We start from the raw sequence: 25,885 nt of genomic DNA on the forward strand, positions 1-25,885 counted from the left end.
GAGACCACCCCAATCCTCACTAATAGACCCCTGACCCTCCCAAATACTGACCCACATGCCCTTTCCCTGTAAGTTAATCAGTGGGTGTTTAACCTGTTGGTACATAAATATGCGGCCTCTTAGCAGCTGGGCCTTGATGCCCAGAGGCTGCATATTTGTGTACCCAAATTAAAAAACACCTGTTTCAAGAGCGCACGCCTTGAGTGATTGGGACCTTTCCAATCATGTGATTGCCAATTACCCTAAACCCCGCCTCCTGGCATCACAAACCCCTTAAAGGGCTGGGAGGTTCCAGTACCAAGGGGTTAAATAGCCCCTGGTTACAAAGGCAAAGAAAGGTGTCTGGCAATAGAGGGGTTAATTGTTAATCATCCGCAAAGCTCCCTCCCAGCAGCTATAGGGTTAAGTCTGTGCAGCCGCTCGGCTGTCACAATGCCCGAGAAATTGTGAAAGTTCATTAACGTCTGCACCCTCCTGCCAGTGTTGTTACCCAGCATTGATGGAGTTAAATGCTTTATTATATCAATTATCCCTGCTTGCCCATAAAAATAGCCAGGACCTGGAAACCGCCCATTACATTTTGTACCCCCTTCCAACATGTATGCATTTAGTAGCTTGCGGTTTAATGTCAGCCTGCTGTTCAGTTTCAGCTCTCAGAGTTCGGTTTGTTCCCCTGGTCACTTCCATAGCTTATCAGGAGCCGCGCATGCGCAAATGCAGAGCGGTGCGCGCGCAGAATTTCACGGGAGGCTGATTTTCCTGCTACATTTTCACTTACTATAGCGTACGCTATCATAAGGCAAAGGGGCGTGTGTTTTTGTTTCAACATGGAGGACGTGTCGCTGGATGAGCTGATCAAGAGGAGAAGGTTTGTGTCGAGCTCTGTAATAAAAGACAGGTAAGCCGGAGGTTGTATTTGGCGCTTTTTCCTCTGCACGGTGTTCTGTTGTGCTTTGTTTCTTACGTGAGCGGTACGCAGCATATTCACGTCTACAGAAACTCAATTTTTATGTAGATTTGGCACTTTCGTCTTTATTTTTTGTAGATGTTGAACTTTGCAGAATATTGGTATAAACTGGCTTTGCATAGCAAGCATTTTGTTAAAAGCCGTTATGTCATTTAACTACTCATTTTTATTTTAACTGGAATAGACCTCTCACCTGCCTGCGTTGCTTGTTCTCTGTAGGAGTGAACAAAAACAGGTGACTGGAGAAACTACAAAATCCAACTTTCCTACTGCATGTTGTAGGTTCTTCTGCTGGGTCTTATGTCAGTACAGGCCGCAGTAGCGATGTAGGGCTTGTGTATCAAACCACTGAGTACAGTGGGGGACCAAGATTTTAGCTGGTGTTCACCGAGAAGTATGGGTTAACAAAAATAATAAAAAATATATATATCACCTAGGTGGATGCCAAGCCAATCTGATCTGTTCCCCATCGGCTTTAAGATTGAGAACTGAGTGGTCAAAGACCACTGATTGTTCAGTTCTCAGTGTTCTGAGAGCTTTAGACTGTCAGCTGGAGTTCTGGGCTGTGGAGGGAGCTGGTCGCTGAGAGGCTGTGCCAGGTGCTGGTCCAGGCTTCTGGGTGGATCCAGACCATCTTTTCAAAACCTAGATCAGCTCTGTGATGACAGCTGGCTTTAGCCTGCTTTTTGTTGAAAACAGGTAACAGGAGTGCAGAACGAACTGCAGTTCTGTGATCCCCAGGAGAGGTATAGTCAAAAAAGCGTTGGCTATACTTCTTTACCCCTTCATGCCCAGCTTATAGTAGATTGATGGCCAGGTGTGACGCTACTCCTGAGTGGACGTCCTATGAAGTCCTGCCAGAAGGTGCGGCTCACTTGGCCAAGCGGTGGCACGATTTGTGATCGGCTGTGTTCACAGCCAATGACAGATCACTGAACCAGCCCGCCGCCAGTGTCACGTGAACGCTGTGATCAATCACAGCAGATCACGACATCCATTGTATACAAATGTGTTATCTGTGATTTGTAACAGCGGTCACATGGTACAGATGGGTCCAATCACAGGTGATTAAATGCCACCAAAATAAAGTTCTAAGCACCAAAAATGATAAATGTTAATGGGTACAGTGTTGCATGACCGCGCAATTGTCATTCAAAGTATGACAATGCTGAAAATTGGCCTGGGCAGGAAGGGGGTAAAAGTGCCCGGTATTGAAGTGGTTAATCATAATTTGCATAAAGTTGTATAGTCCTGTGGTAGAAATTGTGAGGGGTTAATGTACGTGAGCTAACCCTTCCCCCCGGTCTAAACATGCTTCTGTGATGTAACGCTACTTAACCACTTGAGCTCCAGAGGATTTACCCCCCTTAATGACCAGGCCTCTTTTTGCTACTCGGCGCTGCACTAATTCAACTGATAATTGCGCGGTCATGCAATGCTGCACCCAAACGAAATTTACGTCCTTTTTTTCACACAAATTTCTTTCGGTGTAATTTGATCACCTGTGCGCTTTTTATTTTTCACGCTATAAACAAAAAAATGACAAAAATTTTGAAGAAAAACAATAATTTTTTATTTTCAGCTATAAAAAATATATAGTAAACTCAAAGTTGGTTATAAATTTAGGCCAAAATGTATTCTGCTACATGTTTTTGGTAAAAAAAAATCCCAATAAGTGTATATTGATTGCTTTTTGTGGAAGTTATAGCGTCTACAAACTATGGTATAAATACTGCAATTTATGCCATTTTTCTGCTATATAGCGCTGCGCTAGTTTAACGGACAATTGCGCGGTCATGTAATATGGTACATAAATTAAATTTACATCCTTTTTTTTTCCCCACAAATTGAGCTTTCTTTCGGTGGTATTTGATCGCCTGTGCGGTTTTTATTTTTTGCGCTATAAAAAAAAAAGGCTGACAATTTTGAGGAAAAAAACAACAATATTTTGGACTTTTTGCCATAAAACATGTCCAGTAAAAAAAAAAAAAAATGCAAAAATCTAATTTAGTCATAAATTTCTGCCAAAATGCATTCTGTGACATGTAAATGTGTAAATTAATTGGTTTATGTGAAAGTTATAGCGTTTACAAATAGCGGGAAAGATACTGGGATTTTTAGGGTTTTTTTTATACTAATTATGGCGGCGATCAGGGACTTATGGCAGTGACCAGTGACTTATGGCGGGACTGCGGGACTTCGGTGGACATTTTGACATTGGGGGGTACTGACTTGGGGTCACTGACATCCCCAAAAACACTAATACAGTGATCAGTGCAAAAAAAAAAAAAATGACACTGTACTAATAGCAATGGGGAGGAAGGGGTTAACTTTATTTTGCAGGGAAGAGTTATAGGAGTGAGGGGAGTGTTTTACTAGGGGGCGGGGGTGTGTACTGGGTGGGACAAGGCTGATCGAGAAAGAGAAACTGTTCTTTCTCGATCAGCTCATCCTTGAGCTGACAGGGAAGTGACAGCACAGCTACTGCAGCTGTGCTCTCTGTCACTGTTTGCCGCCGATCGCCGGGACATAGCCGCTAAGGAGCGGCTGTGAACCGCGGGACAAATAGGGCGGCGGCGCCCCCTATTTGTTTACAAAACACACGTTTTAAAACGTGGTTTTGCCTGTGAGTGCCGCCCTGCCACCATACATGTACAGTGGCTGGGCGGCATGCGGTTAATATGCATGTGTGAAGCACAACTCGCAAATATAAATGGACGCTAAGTAAATTAGAACAGACCCTACCTACCACCAATGCGTTGACCACTTCACAAGTTAGAACACTTTCACCCCCTTCCAGTCCATGCCTTTTTTCCATTTTCAGCACTGTGAAATTAAAACGGCTGTGACTGTTATAAAACAAAAAAAGGTAGCGCTATCAAATTAAATGTACAAATTAACTAGTGGTAAAATTAAACAGTGAAAAAATTATTTTATGTGACCAAAAATTGTCTAAGAATTTTGCTTTCCATCAACAGTGAACAATGTCCATCACTACAAGAACAGATTTGTGCAAATCCACCACCAACAGAAATGAATAAACTCAACAGAGCAAATTGCCAGTTAAATTATAAACCAGCAATTGCACTTTTTTGCTCTGGGAGCAATACTCTGCAGGCAGACTCAGCGGTGACCAGCTTTTCAAATTATTATTGTTACTGGGTCAGGTTATTTATGCAATTAACCCTTCACACTGCCACCACCTCCTTTTTGTACAGAGGAGGAGGAAACTCTCCAATCTTAGCAGTACCACTATGATGTTTGAATAAGCGTCTGTATACACACGGTCACTGCAGGCAGATGTATAAAACACACAGCGCTCTTCAGAGACAGGGATTCTTAGTTTGCATGAAAGAGCTTTAGAGACAGTTCAACACTTTTCAGAAAATAGTATTTATTACTAAAAAGGTCAAAATGGTGCAATAAAAATATTTACAGAAAAAGATGTAATATATATATATACATACATACATACATACATACATACACAGTGGGGCAAAAAAGTATTTAGTCAGCCACCAATTGTGCAAGTTCTCCCACTTAAAAAGATGAGAGGCCTGTAATTGACGACATAGGTAGACCTCAACTATGAGAGACAAAATGAGAAACAAAATCCAGACAATCACATTGGCTGATTTGGAAAGAATTTATTTGCAAATTATGGTGGAAAATAAGTATTTGGTCACCTACAAACAAGCAAGATTTCTGGCTCTCACAGACCTGTACCTTCTTCTTTAAGAGGCTTTTCTGTCCTGCACTCATTACCTGTATCAATGGCACCTGTTTGAACTTTTTATCAGTATAAAAGACACCTGTCCACAACCTCAAACAGTCACACTCCAAACTCCACTATGGTGAAGACCAAAGAGTTGTCGAAGGACACCAGAAACAAAATTGTAGACCTGCACCAGGCTGGGAAGACTGAATCTGCAATAGGCAAGCAGCTTGGTGTGAACAAATCAACTGTGGGAGCAATAATTAGAAAATGGAAGACATACAAGACCACGGATAATCTCCCTCGATCTGGGGCTCCACGCAAGATCTCACCCCGTGGGGTCAAAATGATCACAAGAACGGTGAGCAAAAATCCCAGGACCACACGGGGGGACCTAGTGAGTGACCTGCAGAGAGCTGGGACCAATGTAACAAAGGCTACCATCAGTAACACACTACGCCGCCAGGGACTCAGATCCTGCAGTGCCAGACGTGTCCCCCTGCTTCAGCCAGTACATGTCCGGGCCTGTCTGAAGTTTGCTAGAGAGCATTTGGATGATCCAGAAGAGGATTGGGAGAATGTCATATGGTCAGATGAAACCAAAATAGAACTGTTTGATAGAAACACAACTCGTCATGTTTGGAGGAGAGAGAATGCTGAGTTCCATCCAAAGAACACCATACCTACTGTGAAGCATGGGGGTGGCAACATCATGCTTTGGGGAGGGGTATTTAGGCGGGGAACTCTGGCTATGACCAAATCCCTCAGTTTATATCATGGTCAATAACCTTCCATAGGTGCATGCAGCAGCCTAGCCACTGGCAGTATATAATGCAGAATGATATTCTGAATGTCCAGATACCAGATATCTGCTTGGGACGGTTAAGGAGATATCGCTTTCTGCTCTAAGTCTGCTTCTGCTCTGACTTAATCTAGGGGTGTAAGGTATCAGGTGACTTACAGTAAACTGACCTATCTGAATATATGTTTTGTGTTTTGTGTTATTGTATGTATTTCCTACGAGAAGTTATGAAAGTGTATGTAAAAGTGGTTTCCCAAACAAGATATGTTTTACTGCTATTTCAGAATGCTTTTCAAGTCCAGTGACTAACGGGTTTATAGCTTTATGATCAGCTCAAAGCAAAAGTCTGGCAGACTTCATGGAACCAGCTAATTGGGTTTATAACCATAACGGGAAGCACAGTGGCTAAATGGTTAGCACTTCCGCCTGGCAGTACTAGGGTTGTTGGTTCAAATCCCAGCCACGGCACCACCTGCCTGGAGTTTGCATGTTCTCCCTGTGCCTGCGTTGGTTTCCTCAAGGTACTCTGGTTTCCTTCCACACTCCAAAGACATGCTGGTAGGTGAATTGAATACTGTCTAAATTAGCCCTAGTATGTGTATGTATGGATATGTATGGATATAAGTTAGAGACCTTAGATTGTATGCCCCTTGAGGGTTAGGGACTGATGTGAATGTACAATATTCATGTAAAGCGCTGCGTAAATTGACGGCGCTATAGAAGTACCTGAAATAAATAAATAAAATGAAGCATATCCAGCTGTGCCCTGTGCACTCCTGAACTCAGCACACACAGACCACCGGCCACTCAACAGAAAGGGAGGGGGGCTGATTTTGGAGTGAGAATGACACAATATGGAGGAGCTTTAGCAAAACGGATGTTCGCGTCCATATTTGTACGTACAATTGCTACAGTCTCTTTTGTCATAATGATAAATTTTGATAAAACCAGCCTGTCAGGGGTAATGTTATCTATCATGCACAGCGCAGGCCACATTTACAATGCATTCTGTGTACTGTGGCGATGTGACTCCCGAGGGCATGTGGGAAGAAGTAAAACCGTGCAGAAAGGTACACTAAAAATCATTTATTTAGACCAGTAATACCTACATTCAAGTGAAACTGCACAGCATCTGAGCCCCACAAACCAAAAATGCCATTTAACTAATTTTTAACCACTTGCCCTCCTGAGGATTTACCCCCCTTCCTGACCAGGCCATTTTTTGCGTTACGGCGCTGCGTTACTTTAATTGGCGATTGCACGGTAATGCAATGCTGCACCCAAATTAAATTGCATCCTTTTTTTTCCCCACAAATTGAACTTTCATTTGGTGGTATTTGATCTCCTGTGATTTTTTTTTTTTTTTTTTTTGTATTTGTTGCGCCCTAGAAATAGACCAACAATTTTGAGTAAAAAAACAATATTTTTGACTTTTTGCTATTAAACATGTCCAGTAAAAAATTAAAAAAATCAAATTTAGGCCAAAATGTATTCTGCTACGTCTTTTTGTTAAAAAAAAATCCCAATCTGTAAATTAATTGGTTTACGTGAAAGTTATAGTGTTTACAAATGGCGGTATAGATATGAGATTTTTTTTTTTCTACTAGTAATGGTGGTGATCAGCGACTTATCTACTGTGTTGGGGGGGGGGGGGGGAGAAACTGACTTGGTGTCACTTACATCCCCAGTGATACCAATACAGTGATCAGTGCTAAAAAAAAAAAAAGCATTGACGCTCTACTAAAGGCAATGGGCAGGAAGGGGTTAACACGAGGGACGATCAAAGGGTTGATTATGTGCAGGGAGTGTCATGATGGCCATCCATAGTAGTGTGCCCGAGCTGACAGGGAGGAGGACTGTTGGTAAACAAAACAGTTCTCCTCCTCAGTGATCGTTGGAAATTACGACCAGGTGATTGACAACAACGAATGACTCGTGCGCGCCCCCTACCCAGGAATGCAAAATCACACATATATACATGATTTTGCGCACCCATGCTGCCCTGTAGCAGTGTTTCTGCTATATGGTGGACGGAAAGCGGTTAATATTCAAAGCAATCTTCCCATCCATATCTCCATGCTTTATTTTGCTGAGAAATCATTTTGAAAAACACCCCCTGGTAGTGGACAACTTGAGTAAGGGCAGATGATTCATGTATCATTTACGTTCTGGAGTCCATCTGCTGTTAGCTCATGCATAAGATGAGCTGAGAACCCTCCCTCCCTCCCTCTCTCCTCTCTCCTCTCCTGAAGACTGCTGGGATGCATGACATCATTTGCTTAGTCATGGAAACTGAGAAGTAACTGAAGAAATTAAAAAAGTTTAAAAGAGGTAAATATGATATAGGTTCCTATCTATGTACTAATGCTAGTAGCATAATGATTAAAAATAGTACATGTTGATTGAGATAGTGAAATTCCACTTTAACAAAGGATGTCCTTTGACAAAGTCGACAGAAGTGACGTCAGACCAAAGCTGGAAGTGCCCATTCCACCATCATGGAAATTGGAAATTTGTACCTGTTTGCTAATGTAAGCTTTACTGGTCTAAAACAATTTTTAGTGGGATTTTGTTTACACATCTAATTTCCTGACTACCTATCACATTTTTGGAGGCCTTGGAGCACCAGGACAGCGGCAACACCCACAAAAATACCACATTTTGGAGAGTAAACACCCCAAGGTATTTGAGAGGCATGGTGAGTTTTCACAGAGCGCAAGAGTATTGACAGAGTTGTCAATTTAATCTTTCTAATACTCAGCATAGGCATACTTAGAATTACACCCCAAAACATGTTATGTTACTCTTCTTGAGTATGGTGATACCACATGTTAGAGACATTTTCAGTTTCTGGACTAATCATATAACAGATATTGGGGTTGATTTACTAAAACCGTACAATGCAAAATCTGGTCCAGCTCTGCATATAAAAACCAATCACCTTCCAGTTTCTTTTGTCAAACCCTATTTGAACAAGCTGAATTTAGAAGCTGGTCGACTTTCATGCACAGGGGCATGAATAAATGCATAAATTTTGCACTCTCCAGTTTTAGTAAATTAAACCCATTGCATCTTGTGTATCACACAAATCAATTGTTTTTTTTCAATCTGTTTTACTAAATTTAAAGAGCAAAAAAACAAACAAAGCAGTAACCAAGTCACTGGTGATTCATGGTTGGAGAGCACAATAAGAATATCAGAACAGTGGAATACAGTTTACAATCAACTGTGTACAGTCAACCAAACTACCCAAATGTAAAACTCCATTTGGATCCAACAGCATTTAAAGAAATTGCATAATAAAAATAAAATATATTTCCACGAGTTGTCCAGGACATAACGTTCAGGGCATTTCCCATAGGGTAGAGACAGAGGAAAAAAGTCAGGGAAAGGAGAAAAGATGAGGGAAAAGAGCAGTAGAGGGGAACGCAGAAGATGCGAGGTAAATTGTTTTTGATCAGAGGGACCTGCACAGAAAGCTGTTGGTCACTAAAGCTCAAAATGGACATAGCTGGCCCATGGACTCCAGACCTGCTCAAACTGTTTTGTATTGTCATTAAGTATACTGGCAAACTTTTTGTTAAAGCGGAGCTCCACCCAAAAGGGGAAGTTCTGCTTTACGAACTGCTCCCCATTAAGGATTGGCACCTTTGGGGAGAGGGGGGGAGCGGGCACCCGAATTTGACAGGTACCCGCTCCCACTTCCGGTCTCATCGCCTAGATCGAAAACGGAAGGTATCCTCCCTCCCTGTAGTCTTTTGGGACACGTGAGAAGTCCCAGAAGACTACAGGACCATTCACGAAGCTCGGTGCTACTGGAATACAGGACGGCCGGTGAAACGAGCTGCGGGGGACACACCACGGAGTCGAGGGACAGGTAAGTGGCTGTTTTTTATAGGTTTTGATAGGTTGAGTGGAACTTCGCTTTAAGCATGGTCCAAGGGAGATTGATTTAAAGGGGGAGGGGGTTGATTGAAAGGTGGACTCTATTGTGCAGGGGACTGGGATGTGAAGGGGGGACTAAGGACACTGATGTAAAGGGGGAATGTTATTATAGAGGGGGGTAGGGGTTTGTGATGTCCTTTGCAAGAAGAAACTTTTGTTGATCGGATCTCTGAATTTTAATTCATTACCTCCTGTTATATACTAACCTATACCCTCAAGGACAAGCAAGGAAAGTCATAAAAATAAATGAAATAAATAAAAAAAAATCCCACAAATAAGTTATTTTGTTCACTGATGGATACAGCCTCTTCTTATTTTTGACCATACAGTGGGGATCGAAAGTTTGGGCACCCCAGCTAAAAATTTGTATTAATGTGCATAAAGAAGCCACCGAAAGATGGAAAAATCTCCAAAAGGCATCAAATTACAGATTAGACATTCTTATAATATGTCAACAAAAGTTAGATTTTATTTCCATCATTTACACTTTCAAAATAACAGAAAACAAAAAAATGGCGTCTGCAAAAGTTTGGGCACCCTGCAGAGTTAATATCTTGTACTGCCCCGTTTGGCAAGTATCATAGCTTGTAAACGCTTCTTGTAGCCAGCCAAGAGTCTTTCAATTCTTGTTTGAGGTATCTTTGCCCATTCTTCCTTACAAAAGTCTTCCAGTTCTTTGAGATTTCTGGGCTGTCTGTCTTGCACTGCTCTTTTAAGGTCTATCCATAGATTTTAAATTATGTTGAGGTCAGGAGATTGTGAAGGCCATGGCAAAACCTTCAGTTTACGCCTCTTGATGTAATCCCCTGTGGATTTCGAGGTGTGTTAAGGATCATTATCCATTTGTAGAAGCCATCCTCTCTTTAACTTCAGCTTTTTCACAGATGGCATCAAGTTACCATCCAAAATTTGCTGAAATTTTATTGAATCCATTTTTCCTTGTACTCGTGAGATGTTCCCTGTGCCACTGGCTGCAACACAACCCCAAAGCATGATTGATCCAACCCCATGCTTAACAGTTGGACAGAGGTTCTTTTCATTAAATTCTGTGCCCCTTCTTCTCCAAACGTACCTTTGCTCATTCTGGCCAAAAAGTTCAATTTTAACCTCATCGGTCCACAGAACTTGTTTCCAAAATGCAGCAGACTTGTCTATATGTTCATTCGCAAAGTTCAAACGATGATTTTTGTGGTGAGGACGTAGAAGAGGTTTTCTTCTGATGACTCTTCCATGAAGACCATATTTGTACAAGTATCTCTTTATAGTGGAATAGTGTACCACAACTCCAGTGTCTGCCAGATCTTTCTGGAGGGATCGTGCAGTCAAACGTGGGTTTTGAATTGTTTTTCTCACAATCCTGCGAGCTGTTCTGTCTGATATTTTTCTTGGTCTTCCAGATCTTGCTTTAACTTCCACTGTTCCTGATGACTGCCATTTCTTAATTACATTCCGAACAGAGGATATTGACATCTGAAACCGCTTTGCTATCTTCTTATAGCCTTCTCCAGCTTTGTGAGCGTCAACTATTTTCATTTTCAGTTTTCTAGACAACTGCTTAGAAGAACCCATGGTGCTGATTGTTGGGGCAAGGTCAGATGAGTCTGGGCATTTAAAACCTTTGAGATTGACATCACCTGGTCTGCCCAGACGATGATTGAGAACAATCCATGACACTGGCAGGTCTCAGCTTTGCAAAGGGGGCAGTGCATGCTATAAATTCTGCAGGGTGCCCAAACTTTTGCAGATGCCATTTTTTTGTTTCTGTTATTTTGAAAGTGCAAATGATGAAAATAAAATCTAACTTTTGTTTACATATTCTAGGAATGTCTAATCTGTACTTTGATGCCTTTTGGAGATTTTTCCATCTTTCCTTGGCTTCTTTATGCACATTAATACAAATTTTTAGCTAGGGTGCCCAAACGTTCGATCCCCAATATATATATATATATATATATATATATATATATATATATATATATATATATATATACACACACCTATTTATTATATTTGTATGTGTATTTTTTTTTTTTCCCTAATGCCATGCTTTTTAATATTACATCTAAGTGTCTCAGATTTTTAACAGCATTCACATGGAACAGCATTCCATGTGAATGGTCTGGCAAGGTTTGAATTTGGGTTGGCGGTGATAAATTGTTGTCCATATAAATTGCTTTGATCCACAGTCAATGCATACATATCTTCCGGGAAACACAGCTCCAAAAAATCAAGGGGAGTAGTTAAATTTGCTGTTTCCACCTGAATTCCGGGTTGGGCAGTGGATGGGGGAAGTACAGATGCTGCAGAATTTGAAGCATATCCGGAAGGATACTAGGAGCTCTACGGCCTGTGTGCAAATTCTTTGTGGTTGCGGGACAATACTTGTGCTCGCCACCGCACCAGCTTGTACTGCACTTATGGGACTCACCGCGTCACCAAGTTATTCTGTAGTTCTGGAATTATAATTATTATTATCATACAGGATTTATATAGCTCCAACAGTTTGCTCAGCCCTTTACAATATAATGGGAGACAATACAGCAACAATACAGTTCAATACAAGAGGGTTAGGAGGGCCCTGCTCCTTGGAGCTTACATTTAAGAGCTATGTGAAAGACCAGGATGTACTAGGTCGCTGGTGCTCGCCAGTTCACCAAAAGGTAGCGTGGCACTAGTACTGGCTTTCTGCTGAGTTATCAAAATTTACCAACAAGTGCTAGCAGAGATCAGGCCTGATTCTTCCAACACTGCGGTTTTGTCTGCAATGTATCAAGTGACAGTGACTTACTGACACTGCACTTGCTAGGGGAGAAGGGGAGGGGTAAGCGTAGGGGCAAAACGCAGGTGCCGGGGCTGATCCGCTAACGCTGCGTTTTTGGGGATGTTATACTAATGTGACCGCTGGTATAGTGCTGATCTGATCAGATATTGATCCATTCAGACACTATACTAGTAATGGAGGTTTATTGTGTATGAGCGTGTTCCTGGCAATCAAGGGGTTAAATGTAATTACTGGTGTACTGACGGGCAATCTGACGCTATCTGGGAGGGGCGTGAAAACCACGGGAGCTTGAAACACATATATATAGTCACATTCCACCCACACGCCCACAGCGACTAGCTAACCAAGGCCTGCAGGTGCGGCCGTGACTTGGGTTAAGAGGGAATAAGGGGGACTTAATCTGAATATATATACGTATATAAGATGTATATGATATACTTTCACAGCCCGCGCTACCTCTGGCCACCACTAGAGGGAGACTCCAATCCAGCTGGCTGACCACACACAGGCAGATTTGATCTTGCATACAATCTGGTGCATAATTAGGGTTGAGGAGCAGCCTAGCAATTGACACACCCTTCTAGGATTCCCCCAGCTGTCCTCCAAGCTAGAACCCCAGTGTTAATCACTCTTCCGCTGTCCACTTACCCCCACACCAGACACACCACAAATAGTAGCTTGCCACCACCCAACAGTTTATCCGCAGAACGGTCTGCTGGGACACGACACACACAGATCTCCGTCTGGCAGACCTGTCACCCTTACATTCTGCACGCAATCTGCCAACACGCAGTGCAATTGCATACAGATTGGCAATGAACTTGATAAAGCATATAAAGGCACTAAATACAATATAATCTAATCTCTCTGGAGATATGAGCCCGCTTAAGTACCCCAGAAGTCACTTATTCATTTTATGATTTAATATCCCAAAAGTGGGCAGTGCATAAATATGTACAAAGTATAAAAAGTTAAAGAAAATACAAGAAGCTACACAATTGACTATTCACTATAAAAAAAAAAAGGGAAATAAACCGAAATAAAACTTACCAAGATTTAGCCTGCGACTGGAGCAAGTCAGAGAAAGTCCGCGATACGTCAGTCAATAGGACGGGCTCCGTATGAATCGCAACGTCCATACCTCAAGTCCTCAATTTGTGGGAATATGGACTTGGGCTGGACATTAGTCCTTTGCCAGTCAACTCTGAGGGGTGTTCCCGTACCAGCCCACAGGACGTTCTGGGTACTGAAAAGTCGATTGGACCAGGAACGGTTTGAATCACCAAGTCAGGGATTGAATTTCCGACACCAGCGCATCAGTTCGATCGTGACAGTACCAATCACTGTTCAGCTGTCGCAATCCGGCGCCACATAACCATTTCCTGCATTTTTCTGGCATTCTACCTAGGCTATGGTTTTTACAAGCAGATGTAGCCTACAGAGTGTCCAATCAGAAGGAAGTATTTTCATATCTGTGCAACTAATATTTTAGCTTTTATGAGAGATGAAATCTATTCCTTTGATCTGCTGATATACTTTAAAGCTCCCAGACACATCGGAGCCCCCTGGTGTCATGAAGCCGAAACTTTTGCGTTCTTCTTTTAAACTTCAAGAAGGTGGCAAAGTCTAAATATAAATATATATATACATACATACATACATACACAGTCAGGTCCGTAAATATTGGGACATTGACACAATTCTAACATTTTTGGCTCTATACACCACCACAATGGATTTGAAATGAAACGCACAAAATGTGCTTTAACTGCAGACTGTCAGCTTTAATTTGAGGGTATTTACATCCAAATCAGGTGAACGGTGTAGGAATTACAACAGTTTGCATATGTGCCTCCCATTTGTTAAGGGACCAAAAGTAATGGGACAATTGGCTTCTTAGCTGTTCCATGGCCAGGTGTGTGTTATTCCCTCATTATCCCAATTACAATGAGCAGATAAAAGGTCCAGAGTTCATTTCAAGTGTGCTATTTGCATTTGGGATCTGTTGCTGTCAACTCTCAAGATGAGATCCAAAGAGCTGTTACTATCAGTGAAGCAAGCCATCATTAGGCTGAAAAAACAAAACAAACCCATCAGAGAGATAGCAAAAACATTAGGCGTGGCCAAAACAACTGTTTGGAACATTCTTAAAAAGAAGGAACGCACCGGTGAGCTCAGCAACACCAAAAGACCCGGAAGACCACGGAAAACAACTGTGGTGGATGACCGAAGAATTCTTTCCCTGGTGAAGAAAACACCCTTCACAACAGTTGGCCAGATGAAGAACACTCTCCAGGAGGTAGGTGTATGTGTGTCAAAGTCAACAATCAAGAGAAGACTTCACCAGAGTGAATACAGAGGGTTCACCACAAGATGTAAACCATTGGTGAGCCTCAAAAACAGGAAGGCCAGATTAGAGTTTGCCAAACGACATCTTAAAAAGCCTTCACAGTTCTGGAACAACATCCTATGGACAGATGAGACCAAGATCAACTTGTACTAGAGTGATGGGAAGAGAAGAGTATGGAGAAGGAAAGGAACTGCTCATGATTCTAAGCATACCACCTCATCAGTGAAACATGGTGGTGGTAGTGTCATGGCGTGGGCATGTATGGCTGCCAATGGAACTGGTTCCCTTGTATTTATTGATGTGACTGCTGACAAAAGCAGCAGGATGAATTCTGAAGTGTTCCGGGCAATATTATCTGCTCATATTCAGCCAAATGCTTCAGAACTCATTGGACGCCGCTTCACAGTGCAGATGGACAATGACCCAAAGCATACTGCAAAAGCAGCCAAAGAGTTTTTTAAGGGAAAGAAGTGGAATGTTATGCAATGGCCAAGTCAATCACCTGACCTGAATCCGATTGAGCATGCATTTCACTTGCTGAAGACAAAACTGAAGGGAAAATGCCCCAAGAACAAGCAGGAACTGAAGACAGTTGCAGTAGAGGCCTGGCAGAGCATCACCAGGGATGAAACCCAGCGTCTGGTGATGTCTATGCGCTCCAGACTTCAGGCTGTAATTGACTGCAAAGGATTTGCAACCAAGTATTAAAAAGTGAAAGTTTGATTTATGATTATTATTCTGTCCCATTACCTTTTGGTCCCTTAACAAGTGGGAGGCACATATGCAAACTGTTGTAATTCCTACACCGTTCACCTGATTTGGATGTAAATACCCTCAAAATAAAGCTGACCGTCTGCAGTTAAAGCGCATCTTGTTAGTTTCATTTCAAATCCATTGTGGTGGTGTATAGAGCCAAAGATGTTAGAATTGTGTCGATGTCCCAATATTTATGGACCTGTGTGTGTGTGTGTGTGTGTGTGTGTGTGTGTGTATTATTTTTTTTTTGCGTTCCGGCGCTTACTTTAACTGACAATTGTGTGGTCATTCACCACTGCACCCAAATTAAATTTATGTCCTTTCCCCCCCCCCCCCCCCACAAATAGAGCTTTCTTTTGCTATTTGATCGCCTGTGCGTTTAATTGTTTGTGCTATAAACAAAAAAAGACGGAACATTTTGAGAAAAAAAACAATATTTTTGATGTTTTGCTATTAAACATGCCCAATAAAAAAAAAAAAAAATACATTTTCGTCATAAGTTTAGAGCAAAATGTATTCTGCTACATGTCTTTGCTAAGAAAACAATACCAATACATGTAAATTTATTGGTTTACGTGAACGTTATAGCATTTACAAATGGCTGTATATATACTGGAATTTTTTTAATTTTTTCTTTTTTACTAGTAATGGCAGCGATCAGTGGCTTATAGTGGGACTGCGGCGGGCATCGGACACTGGGGGGAACTGACTTGGTGTCACTGACATCCTCAGAGACACCAATACAGTGATCAGTGCTAATAAAAAGCACTGACACTGTACTAATGCGCTGGGCAGGAACGGGTTAACATTAGGGGCGATCAAAGGGTTAACTGTGCTGTTTCACAGTAAGCTGTGTGTGGGCTTTCAACTGTAAGCACACTGCTTTGTAATGCTCTGCTATGCAGAGCCATACAAAGCAGTGTTTAGGAGCTGACGGGAGAGAACTGTATTGTTTACATAGTTCTTTCCCCCGTCGGTAATACTTGGCGATCACCGGATGCCGATGAGTAATCACCAGCCGGGACCCAGTGATAGACAGCTGAGGCCGCGAATGGCGGCACATGTGCACCCCCTGCCCGGAACTGAAAAATCACGTGTGTGTGTGTGTATATACATAATTTTGTGCACCCGTGCCACCCTGTAGCAGTATTTCTACTATAGGGCGGACAGGAAGCTGTTAATTGAACAAGTTAGAAGCTGACTGGCTACCCCTACACCAGATTTTACACTAGTTTTTAGTAAATCAACACCACTTAATGCTAAAAGCATTTGTCATTATTCTGTACTTTCACTTTTGGACCTTTCTGCTGCCTTTGATTTGGCTGACCACCCCCTCTTTCTCAGAAAACCTCAGCTCCCTTGTCTCTGTGAATCTGTTCTTTCATGGTACTCCTCTTACTGATCCATCCTTTTTTTTTTTTTTTTTTCTTTTTTTTTTTTAATTTTTTTTTTTAAATCGGGAATAAGTTTATTGAACAAAAAAAAGCAGTTAAACATACACGTGTAAAAGCATGTACACGTTTCCAGAGCTTAAAATCAGAAGGTAACAGCAGGTGCAAAAACAGCACACCGGACATGACTATATATACTGAAATATACAAAATGTGGCAAATGCAACACAAGCAGTATGGTTAAAGCAATCATAACTAACAACCTATATTACTACAGGTACAAGAGGGTGCAGTCAACTATGAACAGTAATACACATATAGGATCATAAAATTTTGTCCAGAACTAGATCAAGCAGTGATAGATCTGGTACAGCCAACCAACCACCCCACACCTTCAACTTCCCAGTGCACCCTGTATGTTGGCATTTTATGTGTTTCAGGTGGAGGGGAGGTTATTGCCCACATAATTGACCCACTCCTTGTGTGTCAGGGTTTGCTCACCCTTCCAGTGTTTTGTAAAATAAGTACTAGCTTGAAACGGGGCTCTACAAACCGTGGCTAAGTAAAGTCAGATAGGTCAAGATTATCTAGAACACCCAGGAGACATTTGGGGTCCATCCAAATATTAGTTTGAAAAATCATGTTAATTGTAAACATAAGCTCCATCCATAGCAGTGTAATTTAGGGCATCACCTATACCGGGTGTCGGCAACCCGCGGCTCCAGAGCTGCATGCGGCTCTTTTTCACCTTGGCTGCGGCTCCGGAGCACACTGCCCACCAGGTGACAGGCAATAGGGCAGCAATGGGCAAACTACGGCCCGGCGGACCTTTTAATCCGGCCCGCGGAGCTAGGCTCCCGCTAGGCTCCTCTCACAGTCCGCCCTGAAGACCGATGTAGCATGAAAATCTGTCTCCTATGAGGATCTGTCCCCCTCGACGTATCTGCGCATGTGCCGGAGATCGCCGATCGGCTGCTAATGCCTGAAACTGGCACATGCGCAGATACGTTGAGGGGGACAGATCCTCATAGGAGACAGATTTTCATGCTACACCGGAACGGCGCGGGAACACGGCGAGAGGAACTCACGGAGCAAAGGTAAGTGAATTGACACAGGGGGGACTTGGGGACTTATTATGGGGGATTAATTAATATGGGGGAATAATTAATATAGGGGGGATGAATTACTATATGGGGGACGAATTACTATATGGGGGACGAATTACTATATGGGGGATTAATTACTATGCTTACTATGGGGGAATATTCCTATACTTACTATGGATGACACATACACATCATTCATCTACTCTTGGTCCGGCCCTCGGGTCCAGTATATGAACCCATTGCGGCCCTCAAGTCAAAAAGTTTGTCCACCCCTGCAATAGGGTCTTCTGTGTGCCGGGCGCCCGCTCCCCTCCCTCCTCTCGGGCAGCCGCCCCAAAAGTCAGGACTCTGCAGCTAGCCCAGCAATGGGCAAACTACGGCCCGGCGGACCTTTTAATCTGGCCCGCGGAGCGTGGCAAACATTGGCTGTCAGGATGTAGGCGCGGCAGCGTGACGAACTCCTCGCCTCTCACAGTCCGCCCTGAAGACCGGAACGGCGCGGGAACACGGCGAGAGGAACGCGCGGAGCAAAGGTAAGTGAATTGACACAATATGGGGAATGAATTACTATGTGGGGGATGAATTACTATGTGGGGGATGAATTTTCAGTTTTAAAAATGTGGCTCTCAAAATAAATTTCAATCGTGGTTTTGGCGAGGTTTGGCTCAGTTAAAAAAAAAGGTTGCCCACCACTGACCTAAGGCTATGATTGTGATTATGACGATACACTGTGGCCCTGATTAACCCTTTGCTTACTGGGCCCTTAAACCCCCTTCATGACCAGAGCGCTTTTTGCAATATATGCAGTGTCGGATTAGTTTTAAATGTTGCAATGGTTTTGCGGCTCCCAGTCTTTTTTTCCCTCTCGGAAACGGGTCCAAGTGGCTCTTTATGTCTTAAAGGTTGCAGACCCCTGACCTATACACAGTAAGTGTATGAGATCCTGAGGATCTCTACAGCACTTTTCACAGATAGGGGTCTGTAACATGCCTCTCACTGCATCTTCAGTGTCATGTAAAACGCTACCTCCTCTCCTCTTTCAGTTAGTGTCCTCCCAATGTTCCGTCCTCTGACCTCTTCTATATTCCTTTTCTACATCTCCTCCCTTGGTCGGTTGCTTTCAGTATCACTTATATCGTGATGACACCCAAATCTATCATTTTACCTCTCAGCTCACCCCGTAACCTAGTCTTTTCATTGGCTTCCACTTGCCCAATAAATAAAATTTAAAACGCTAAAAAGCAACCTACAAAGCAACAACTCCCCCCGATGTCTCAAAATACCAATGAAACCATTTTCTTTGCTCCTCTCAAGTCCTCCTGCTCAATAGCTCCCTTGTTACCTACTCTCCTGCTCGCCTCCAGGTCTTATCCATAGTCTATCAAATCCTCGAACGCCTTACCCAAATATGTAAGATTATCTTCTACTCTACACACCTTTAGAGGCAGGGGTGTGGAAATTTCTGAATAAACTTCTTGTCCAGGAACTATATCGGTGCCCCAATCTACTTGTCCCTCAGTGTCTTGATGATAAAAAAAATAATTAAAACCATGTTTAAATCTGCTTTAACCACCTCCCACCTGCCATATAGTGCAATGACGGGCGCAAGACTGTTCTCTCGTTCTGGGACGTCCTCCCATTCTAACCGCGCATGCGTGGCTCTGGGAGCCTACCAGTGCACATCGATGCCACATCAGTGCTCATCTGAGCTGCCAGTCAGTGCCACCTATCAGTGCTGCCAGTCAGTGCCACCTATCAGTGCCATATGAGTGCTGCCTTTCAGTGCCCATCAGCGATGCCTGCCAATGCCCATCAGTGCCACCTACCAGTGCCCATCACTGCAGCCTAGGCGCATATCAGTGAAGGAGAAAAATCACTTATTTACAAAATTTTAAAACAAAAACCTAAGAACTTTTTTTTTTTTTTTTCAAAATTTTTTGGTTTGTTTAGCAAAAAATAAAAAACCCAGAGGTGATTAAATACCACCAAAAGAAAGCTCTAAAAAATGAGTCTAAAAAAAAAATGATAAAAATTTCATATGGGTACAGTGTTGCATGATTGCGCAATTGTCATTCAAAGTGTGACAGCACTGAAAGCTGAAAATTTGGCCTGGGCAGGAAGGGGGTATAAGTGCCCAGTAGGCTAGTGGTTAAGTAATGTCTGGGGCTTTTAAAAACAAAAGGGGCTTTATGGCAAATTAAACATTTAATATTGCACAGTTTTATCTCCTCACCTCCCTAGCAGGACTAGCAGGGAGGAGAGAGACCTCGAAGTGTAATGAGCACTGATTCGGTGCTCCTCAGGAAAGGGGAGTGTCGGTCTTATCCTTTATCCCTTTTGCTGCCAGAGCTGTTTTGCGTTTTTTGTACACGTTTAAAAAAAATCATTTAAGGCCTGAAGATTACACAAAACTCCAAAACATGATATATTTTCTGAAATCAGAGACCGTAGAGAATAAAATAGTGGTAGTTCCAATTTTTTATGTCAGCGATATTGTCAAAAAGTTCTAGGAAACACAAAATTTCAGTAAAACAATACACTCAAGTTAATTTTAGCTAGGAAAAAATGTCACCAGCACACCGAGGATCACCAATGTGGGTCCAAAGGTTTTAATAAACCATCACATAGTAATTTTAGGGCACAAAAAGCAATAAATGTATCCAATTTTTTTGTAAAATATAAAAGATGAGGTTCCATTAAGTAAATAGATATCCATCTTGTCAAACCTTCAATTTGCATGCGCTCATGAATTGGCAGCAAACTTTAGTACCTTATATTTTCTATAGGTGACACTTTTAAAGCCCCTTATGGGTCATCAGTTTAGCAGTACGGAGGAGGTATGGTGCTAGAATGATTGCTCTCATTCTGGCGTGCGCAGCGATAAGTAACCATCATCGTTATATTCATCCTATTGTACAGCGCTGAGCAAACCCTTTGGCGCTATATAAACTCGTAGTAATAATCGTTTTCATCCATTGGCACCCCAGCACGTGCTTTTATGTTTGTACGTGCGTACATATATTGGGGTGGGGGGCTTTGAAACATTTTGGGGGGGGGTTATATGTTTTGAGTGTAACTTTATTTAAATAAATTTAAAAAAAAAATTTTTTTTCATTCCATGACATTGGGGACAAAGTTCCCTATGTGATGATTTTTTTAGTGAAAGGTTCTCTTTTTTTTTTTTTTTTTTTTTCTGAGACATCCAGGGTCTAAAATTGTGTCCGCTCTCCTTCCTGCCCTGTACCCTCCCACACCCACTGCTTGGTCCAGGGCCTGCAGATGGGCAAGCGGAGCCCAGGAGACATAGCGGGCAGGGGGGGATGCTGGCAACATAGTGGGCTGTGTGGAAACAATCGGGCGGCAGCGCTGCCACCCGAATGCCTCCGCCTGATAGGTGAGCCCAGCTGTTTGCTTGCTGCAGGGCTAAAGGTGAAAAAAAACTACCCGCCCGGGACTGCATGTCTCGGGCAATTATGAATTGAACACCTTTTTAGGTGATCCTGAAAGCCCATCTCTTCAGCAGCCAAAATATTTTGGCTGAAAATACCTCTATAGGCCTTTAGTCAATATGAAAATAGGCACCGATACAGCTGCCGAAAATAGCCCCCCCGCAGCCTTCCAGTGGTTCTCAGCCTTACCTGAGAACCCATTCAACGATCCCGGCGCTGGGCATAGAGATCAGTAAAGGAAAGATGGCCTTCACTCATCTCTATTCCCTTTTGGAGGACCAGAGTGACTGTCACTTTGGGTTTCGGTACCATGTAAACAAGGCCAATATTTTATTTTTTTTAAAGCACTAGATCAACGCTTTTTTGCTTTTCTTTTTTTTAATCCAATGCTTTACATTGTAGAGGAGAGATGTGGGGTGTTATTGACCCCAGATATCTCCATAAAGAGGACATATCTTTTCTTATTTCTTTCACAAGGGATGTTTGCATTCCTTGTGATAGAAATAAAAATGATTAAAAAAAATATATATATACATTTTTAAAAACTGTCTGTTTTGGTTTTCGGCCAAGTTCATCTTAAATTTTTGGATTCGGCACCAGAATTTTCATTTTGGTGCACCACTATTAAATATATACACAGTACAGCAGGGCTTAAAATTTCAAGTCTAGACCTACTAGCCAGGCACAAACCTTACTCTCCACCAGTTGCCCCACCCAACCTTGTCCAGGTCCGCCCCCCCAACCAGGCCCCTTTAAAGCTTATGAAATTACATTTTTCTTTAGAATAGAATCCAAAATATAAAAAACTGCAATTATAACATAGCTTTATTATGTCAATTTAAACATAACCGCAATAGCTTAACTGGTTGCCGTCCAGCCACAGTGTTTATACTGCGGCAGGGCGACACCGCTGCGCAGAATCACGTTTTTTAAACGTCATTCTGCAAAACAGGTAGGGGGCGTGCGCCCGCCCTACCTGTGCGGCTGATCGCGTCTGTGGGTGTCAATGACCGGGTCCTGGCCGGTCATTACCCGCTGGGTCCCGGCGATTACCTGCAATCACTGATAGGGAGCATGGCTGCAGTGTTTACACTGGAACTCTGCTCCCTGTCAGTTCCGAGCACGCTGATACTGAGAGAAGAGTTTCTCTCAGAATCAGCATGTTCCTGTGAAGCACACACCCCCGCCCCCTAGCAAAACACTCCCTTCACACAGTTAACCCTTTCATTACCTATAAAAAAGTTAACCCCTTCCTCCTCAGTACCATTAGTACAGTGTCAGTGTAAAGTTTTTTTTTTTTTGCACTGATATCTGTATTGGTGTCACTGGGGATGTCAGTTTCCCCCCAGTGTCAGAATGTCCGTCGCAGTCCCGCCATAAGTCGCTGATCGCTGCCATTATTAGTATAAAAATAAATTAGAAATCCAGTATCTATACCGCCATTTGTAAATGCTATAACTTTCACGTAAACCAATTAATTTACACGTATTGGGATTTTGTTAAGCAAAGACATGTCACAGAATACATTTTGGCCGAAATTTATGACGAAATTTGATTTAATTTTTTTTACTGGACATGTTTTATAGCAAAAAGTCCAAAATATTTTTTTCTCAAAATTGTTACTTTTTTTTTTTTTATAGCGCAAAAAATAAACGCACAGGCGATCAAATACCACTGAAAGAAAGCTCAATTTGTGAGAAAAAAAAGGACGTACATTTAATTTAAGTGCAGTGTTGCATGACCGCACAATTGTCAGTTAAAGTAACGCAGCGATGTAACACAAACTGCTTCTGTAACTGCTTCCTGACCGCCCTATAGCAGATGTGGTAAGTCCCATAAGTGCAGTACAAGCTGGTGTGGTGGTGAGCACAAGTATTGTCCCGCAACCACAAAGAATTCACACACAGGCCCGTAGAGCTCCTAGTATCCTTCCGGATGTGCTTGCAAATCCTGATTGACAGCCCACAAATTCTGCAGCACCCGTACTTTCCCCATTCACTGCCCAACCCGGAATTCAGGTGGAAATAGCAAATTGAACTACTCCCCTTGATTTTTGGAGTTGTTTTTCACGGAATATCTGTATGCGTTTTATTGTGGATCAAAGCCGCCAACCCAAATTCAAACCTTTCCAGACCAGTCATATGGAAATTCAATACGGTTTTCGAATTTACATTTTTTTTTTTTTTTGGGCCTAACCCTCAACATGGGCATTACTGAAAAAAATGAATTGCGGTTGTATTGGTCCGCAGACCCGATTCATCATATGTCGTGTTCTCTGCTGCCATGGCCAGGCATAGATATGACCGTATAATGTGTTTTATGCATTTCAATGACAATACACTCGGTCGTCCTCGGGGTAACCCTGAATTTGACCAGCTCCACAAAATTAAGCTCCTCGCAAATCACCTTAACCAAAAATTTGCAGATGTGTATGCTCCCCAGCAAAAACATCTGCGTTGAGTCCCTCTTTTAATTTTTCTGGCCACCTTGCATTCAAACAATTTCTCCCCTGCAAGCGTGCCAGATATGGGGTCAAGATGTAGAAGACCTGTGAGAGGACAACAGGCTATACTTACAAGTTTTGGATTTACGAGGGAAAATAGTCACGAGGAGCCCCCTGGATGCCCAGACTACATGGGGAGCAGTGGCAAGATAGTTTGGGACTTGGTGTCATCCTTTTTCCATATGGGGTACCACTTATACGTGGACAATTTTTATTCAAGCGTGCCACTATTTAGACATTTGTATAATCTTGGAACTGGCACTTGTGGCAAAGTGTGACCTAATGTGTGCCCACCATTAGAAGTGGGTGGATGCAGGGTGGTATATTCTAATGGTGGGCATACCACACACTTTTTTTGGCAAAGATTTTCTCTTTTTTCATTCAGTCCACAGGCTGCATACAAAAAAAGAACATAGCATATGTACCCAACAAGGATCAGCGATGTACTGGTACATCACTGGACTTTGAATGCTTATACCAGGATGATGCCTACAGCTGCAGGAATCATCCTGGTATCATTTTTTTTTCAGCCAGCGATCGGCTTTTATGTAAAAGCAATCCTAGTGGCTAATTAGCTGCAGGATTGCTTTTACAAGCAGTGGGAGATGATGACCCCCCCCCCCCTCCCCCGCTGCCTTCCATGGCCTTCTCGGGCAGTCCTGTGCCATTGGGGGAACCTGAGAATGCAGCCGGTGTTTCTGCCAGCTGACCATAGAGCTGATTGGAGACCAGAGTGGTGCCAAATATCTCTATAGTCTAAGAATTCGGAAGCCAAGAGCATTTTATCACTTCAGTTTCGCAGGATATAAACGGCGCCATTTGTAAATTGGGAAAGCATATGATCACACCGATTTTGGTTTGATTAGATAATGTAAGGGCAGAGGAGATATCCAGAGTCTGATAGACCCCAGATTTCTCAGAAAAGAATATTACAATGCCCATTAAAGTTACAGGGGATATTTGTATTCCCTGTGATAGCATTAAAAGTGATAAAAAATAAAATAAAAGGTACAGCGTAAAAATAATAAAAAAAAATCAAAATAACTAAAAAAAAACCAAAATCGCCCCTCTCTTGCGCGCACCCCTGTGTGCACAAGCCTTGACCCTGTGCCGGTATGTAAACAGCGGTTGCACCATGCATGTGAGATATTGCCGTGAACGTCAGATCAAGGGCAGAAATTCTAACACTAGACCTCCTCTGTAACTCTAAAATGGTAGCTTTTAAAAGCTTTTAAAGTGTTGCCTATGGATATTAAAAATGTATGCAGTTTGTCGCCATTGCACGGGGCATGCGCAGTTTTGAAGCATGTCATGTTTGGTATCTATTTACTCGACATACCATTATCTTTTATATTTTACCAAATAAATTTTTTTTAAATTTGCTTTTGAAAAATCACTGTTCGAGTACTATGTGCCATAAAAAATTGTAGTACCCACCATTTTATTCACTAGGGTGTCTGCTTTAAAAAATATGATTTAGGGTTTAAATTTCCTAGCAAAAAATGCTGATTTTTTTTTTTTTCTTGTGAACAAAGTGTCAGAAAAGGTTTGATCTTCAGGTGGTTAGAGTGAATGATGTGTGGCATAAACTTCTAATGCTGGGCATAGAATGCCCCCATCCCCCAAAACGACCCCTTTTTGGAAAGTAGACACCCCAAATTATTTAAAAAAAAAAAATAGGTTGCGCTTAAATACATACAAAAGTGTAACAAAAAATGTGACAAAACAAGAAACAGTATTTTAAATCAAAGTGAAATCCAGCAAAAAAGAAATAAGTCCAAAAGTTCAGATAATCAATAATGTTCAAAATAATTAATCACCAAGTGAATCCACCACCAAAAATGGTTAAATAAAACTCACCAGAGTAATATGCTGATTGTTGAAAAAAGGCGGTGCCTTTGGATGTGACGTTCAGCACGCTCCTGGTCTGCTTGCACGTTGCTTGTGCATGTTTAGCTGGATCTGAGTCGCTTTTATTCATTACACAGGCTGTCTATACTGGTGTCAGTCTGGACACCTTGCTTGTAAGTGCATTTCTTCATTAAAGTTTGATGTTATTTAAAACATACTGCATCATGATTGTTCACTTTTTTCTTTGGAGTGACGGTCTGATCATCTA

The 25,885-nt window shown here is 42.2% G+C and overlaps 1 protein-coding gene across 2 annotated transcripts in view; it reads left to right on the top strand.

Moving 5' to 3' along the window:
- The first annotated feature begins 715 nt into the window (after positions 1 to 715).
- POLDIP3 (DNA polymerase delta interacting protein 3) overlaps positions 716 to 25,885 on the top strand; it is a 322,558-nt gene continuing 297,388 nt past the window's right edge. The window contains exon 1 of one of the 2 annotated variants that reach the window (XM_089657905.1): positions 716 to 898. In XM_089657905.1, the coding sequence (XP_089514031.1) occupies positions 828 to 898 (71 nt within the window). In that variant the 5' untranslated portion in view covers positions 716 to 827. The remainder of the gene's footprint in view (positions 899 to 25,885) is intronic. The other variant, XM_089657904.1, reaches the window with a different exon arrangement.

Source organism: Staurois parvus, unplaced genomic scaffold (assembly GCF_062004578.1).
Source record: "Staurois parvus isolate SC_StPar_1 unplaced genomic scaffold, SC_StPar_1.0 ptg001039l, whole genome shotgun sequence".
Classification (NCBI taxonomy): domain Eukaryota; kingdom Metazoa; phylum Chordata; class Amphibia; order Anura; family Ranidae; genus Staurois; species Staurois parvus.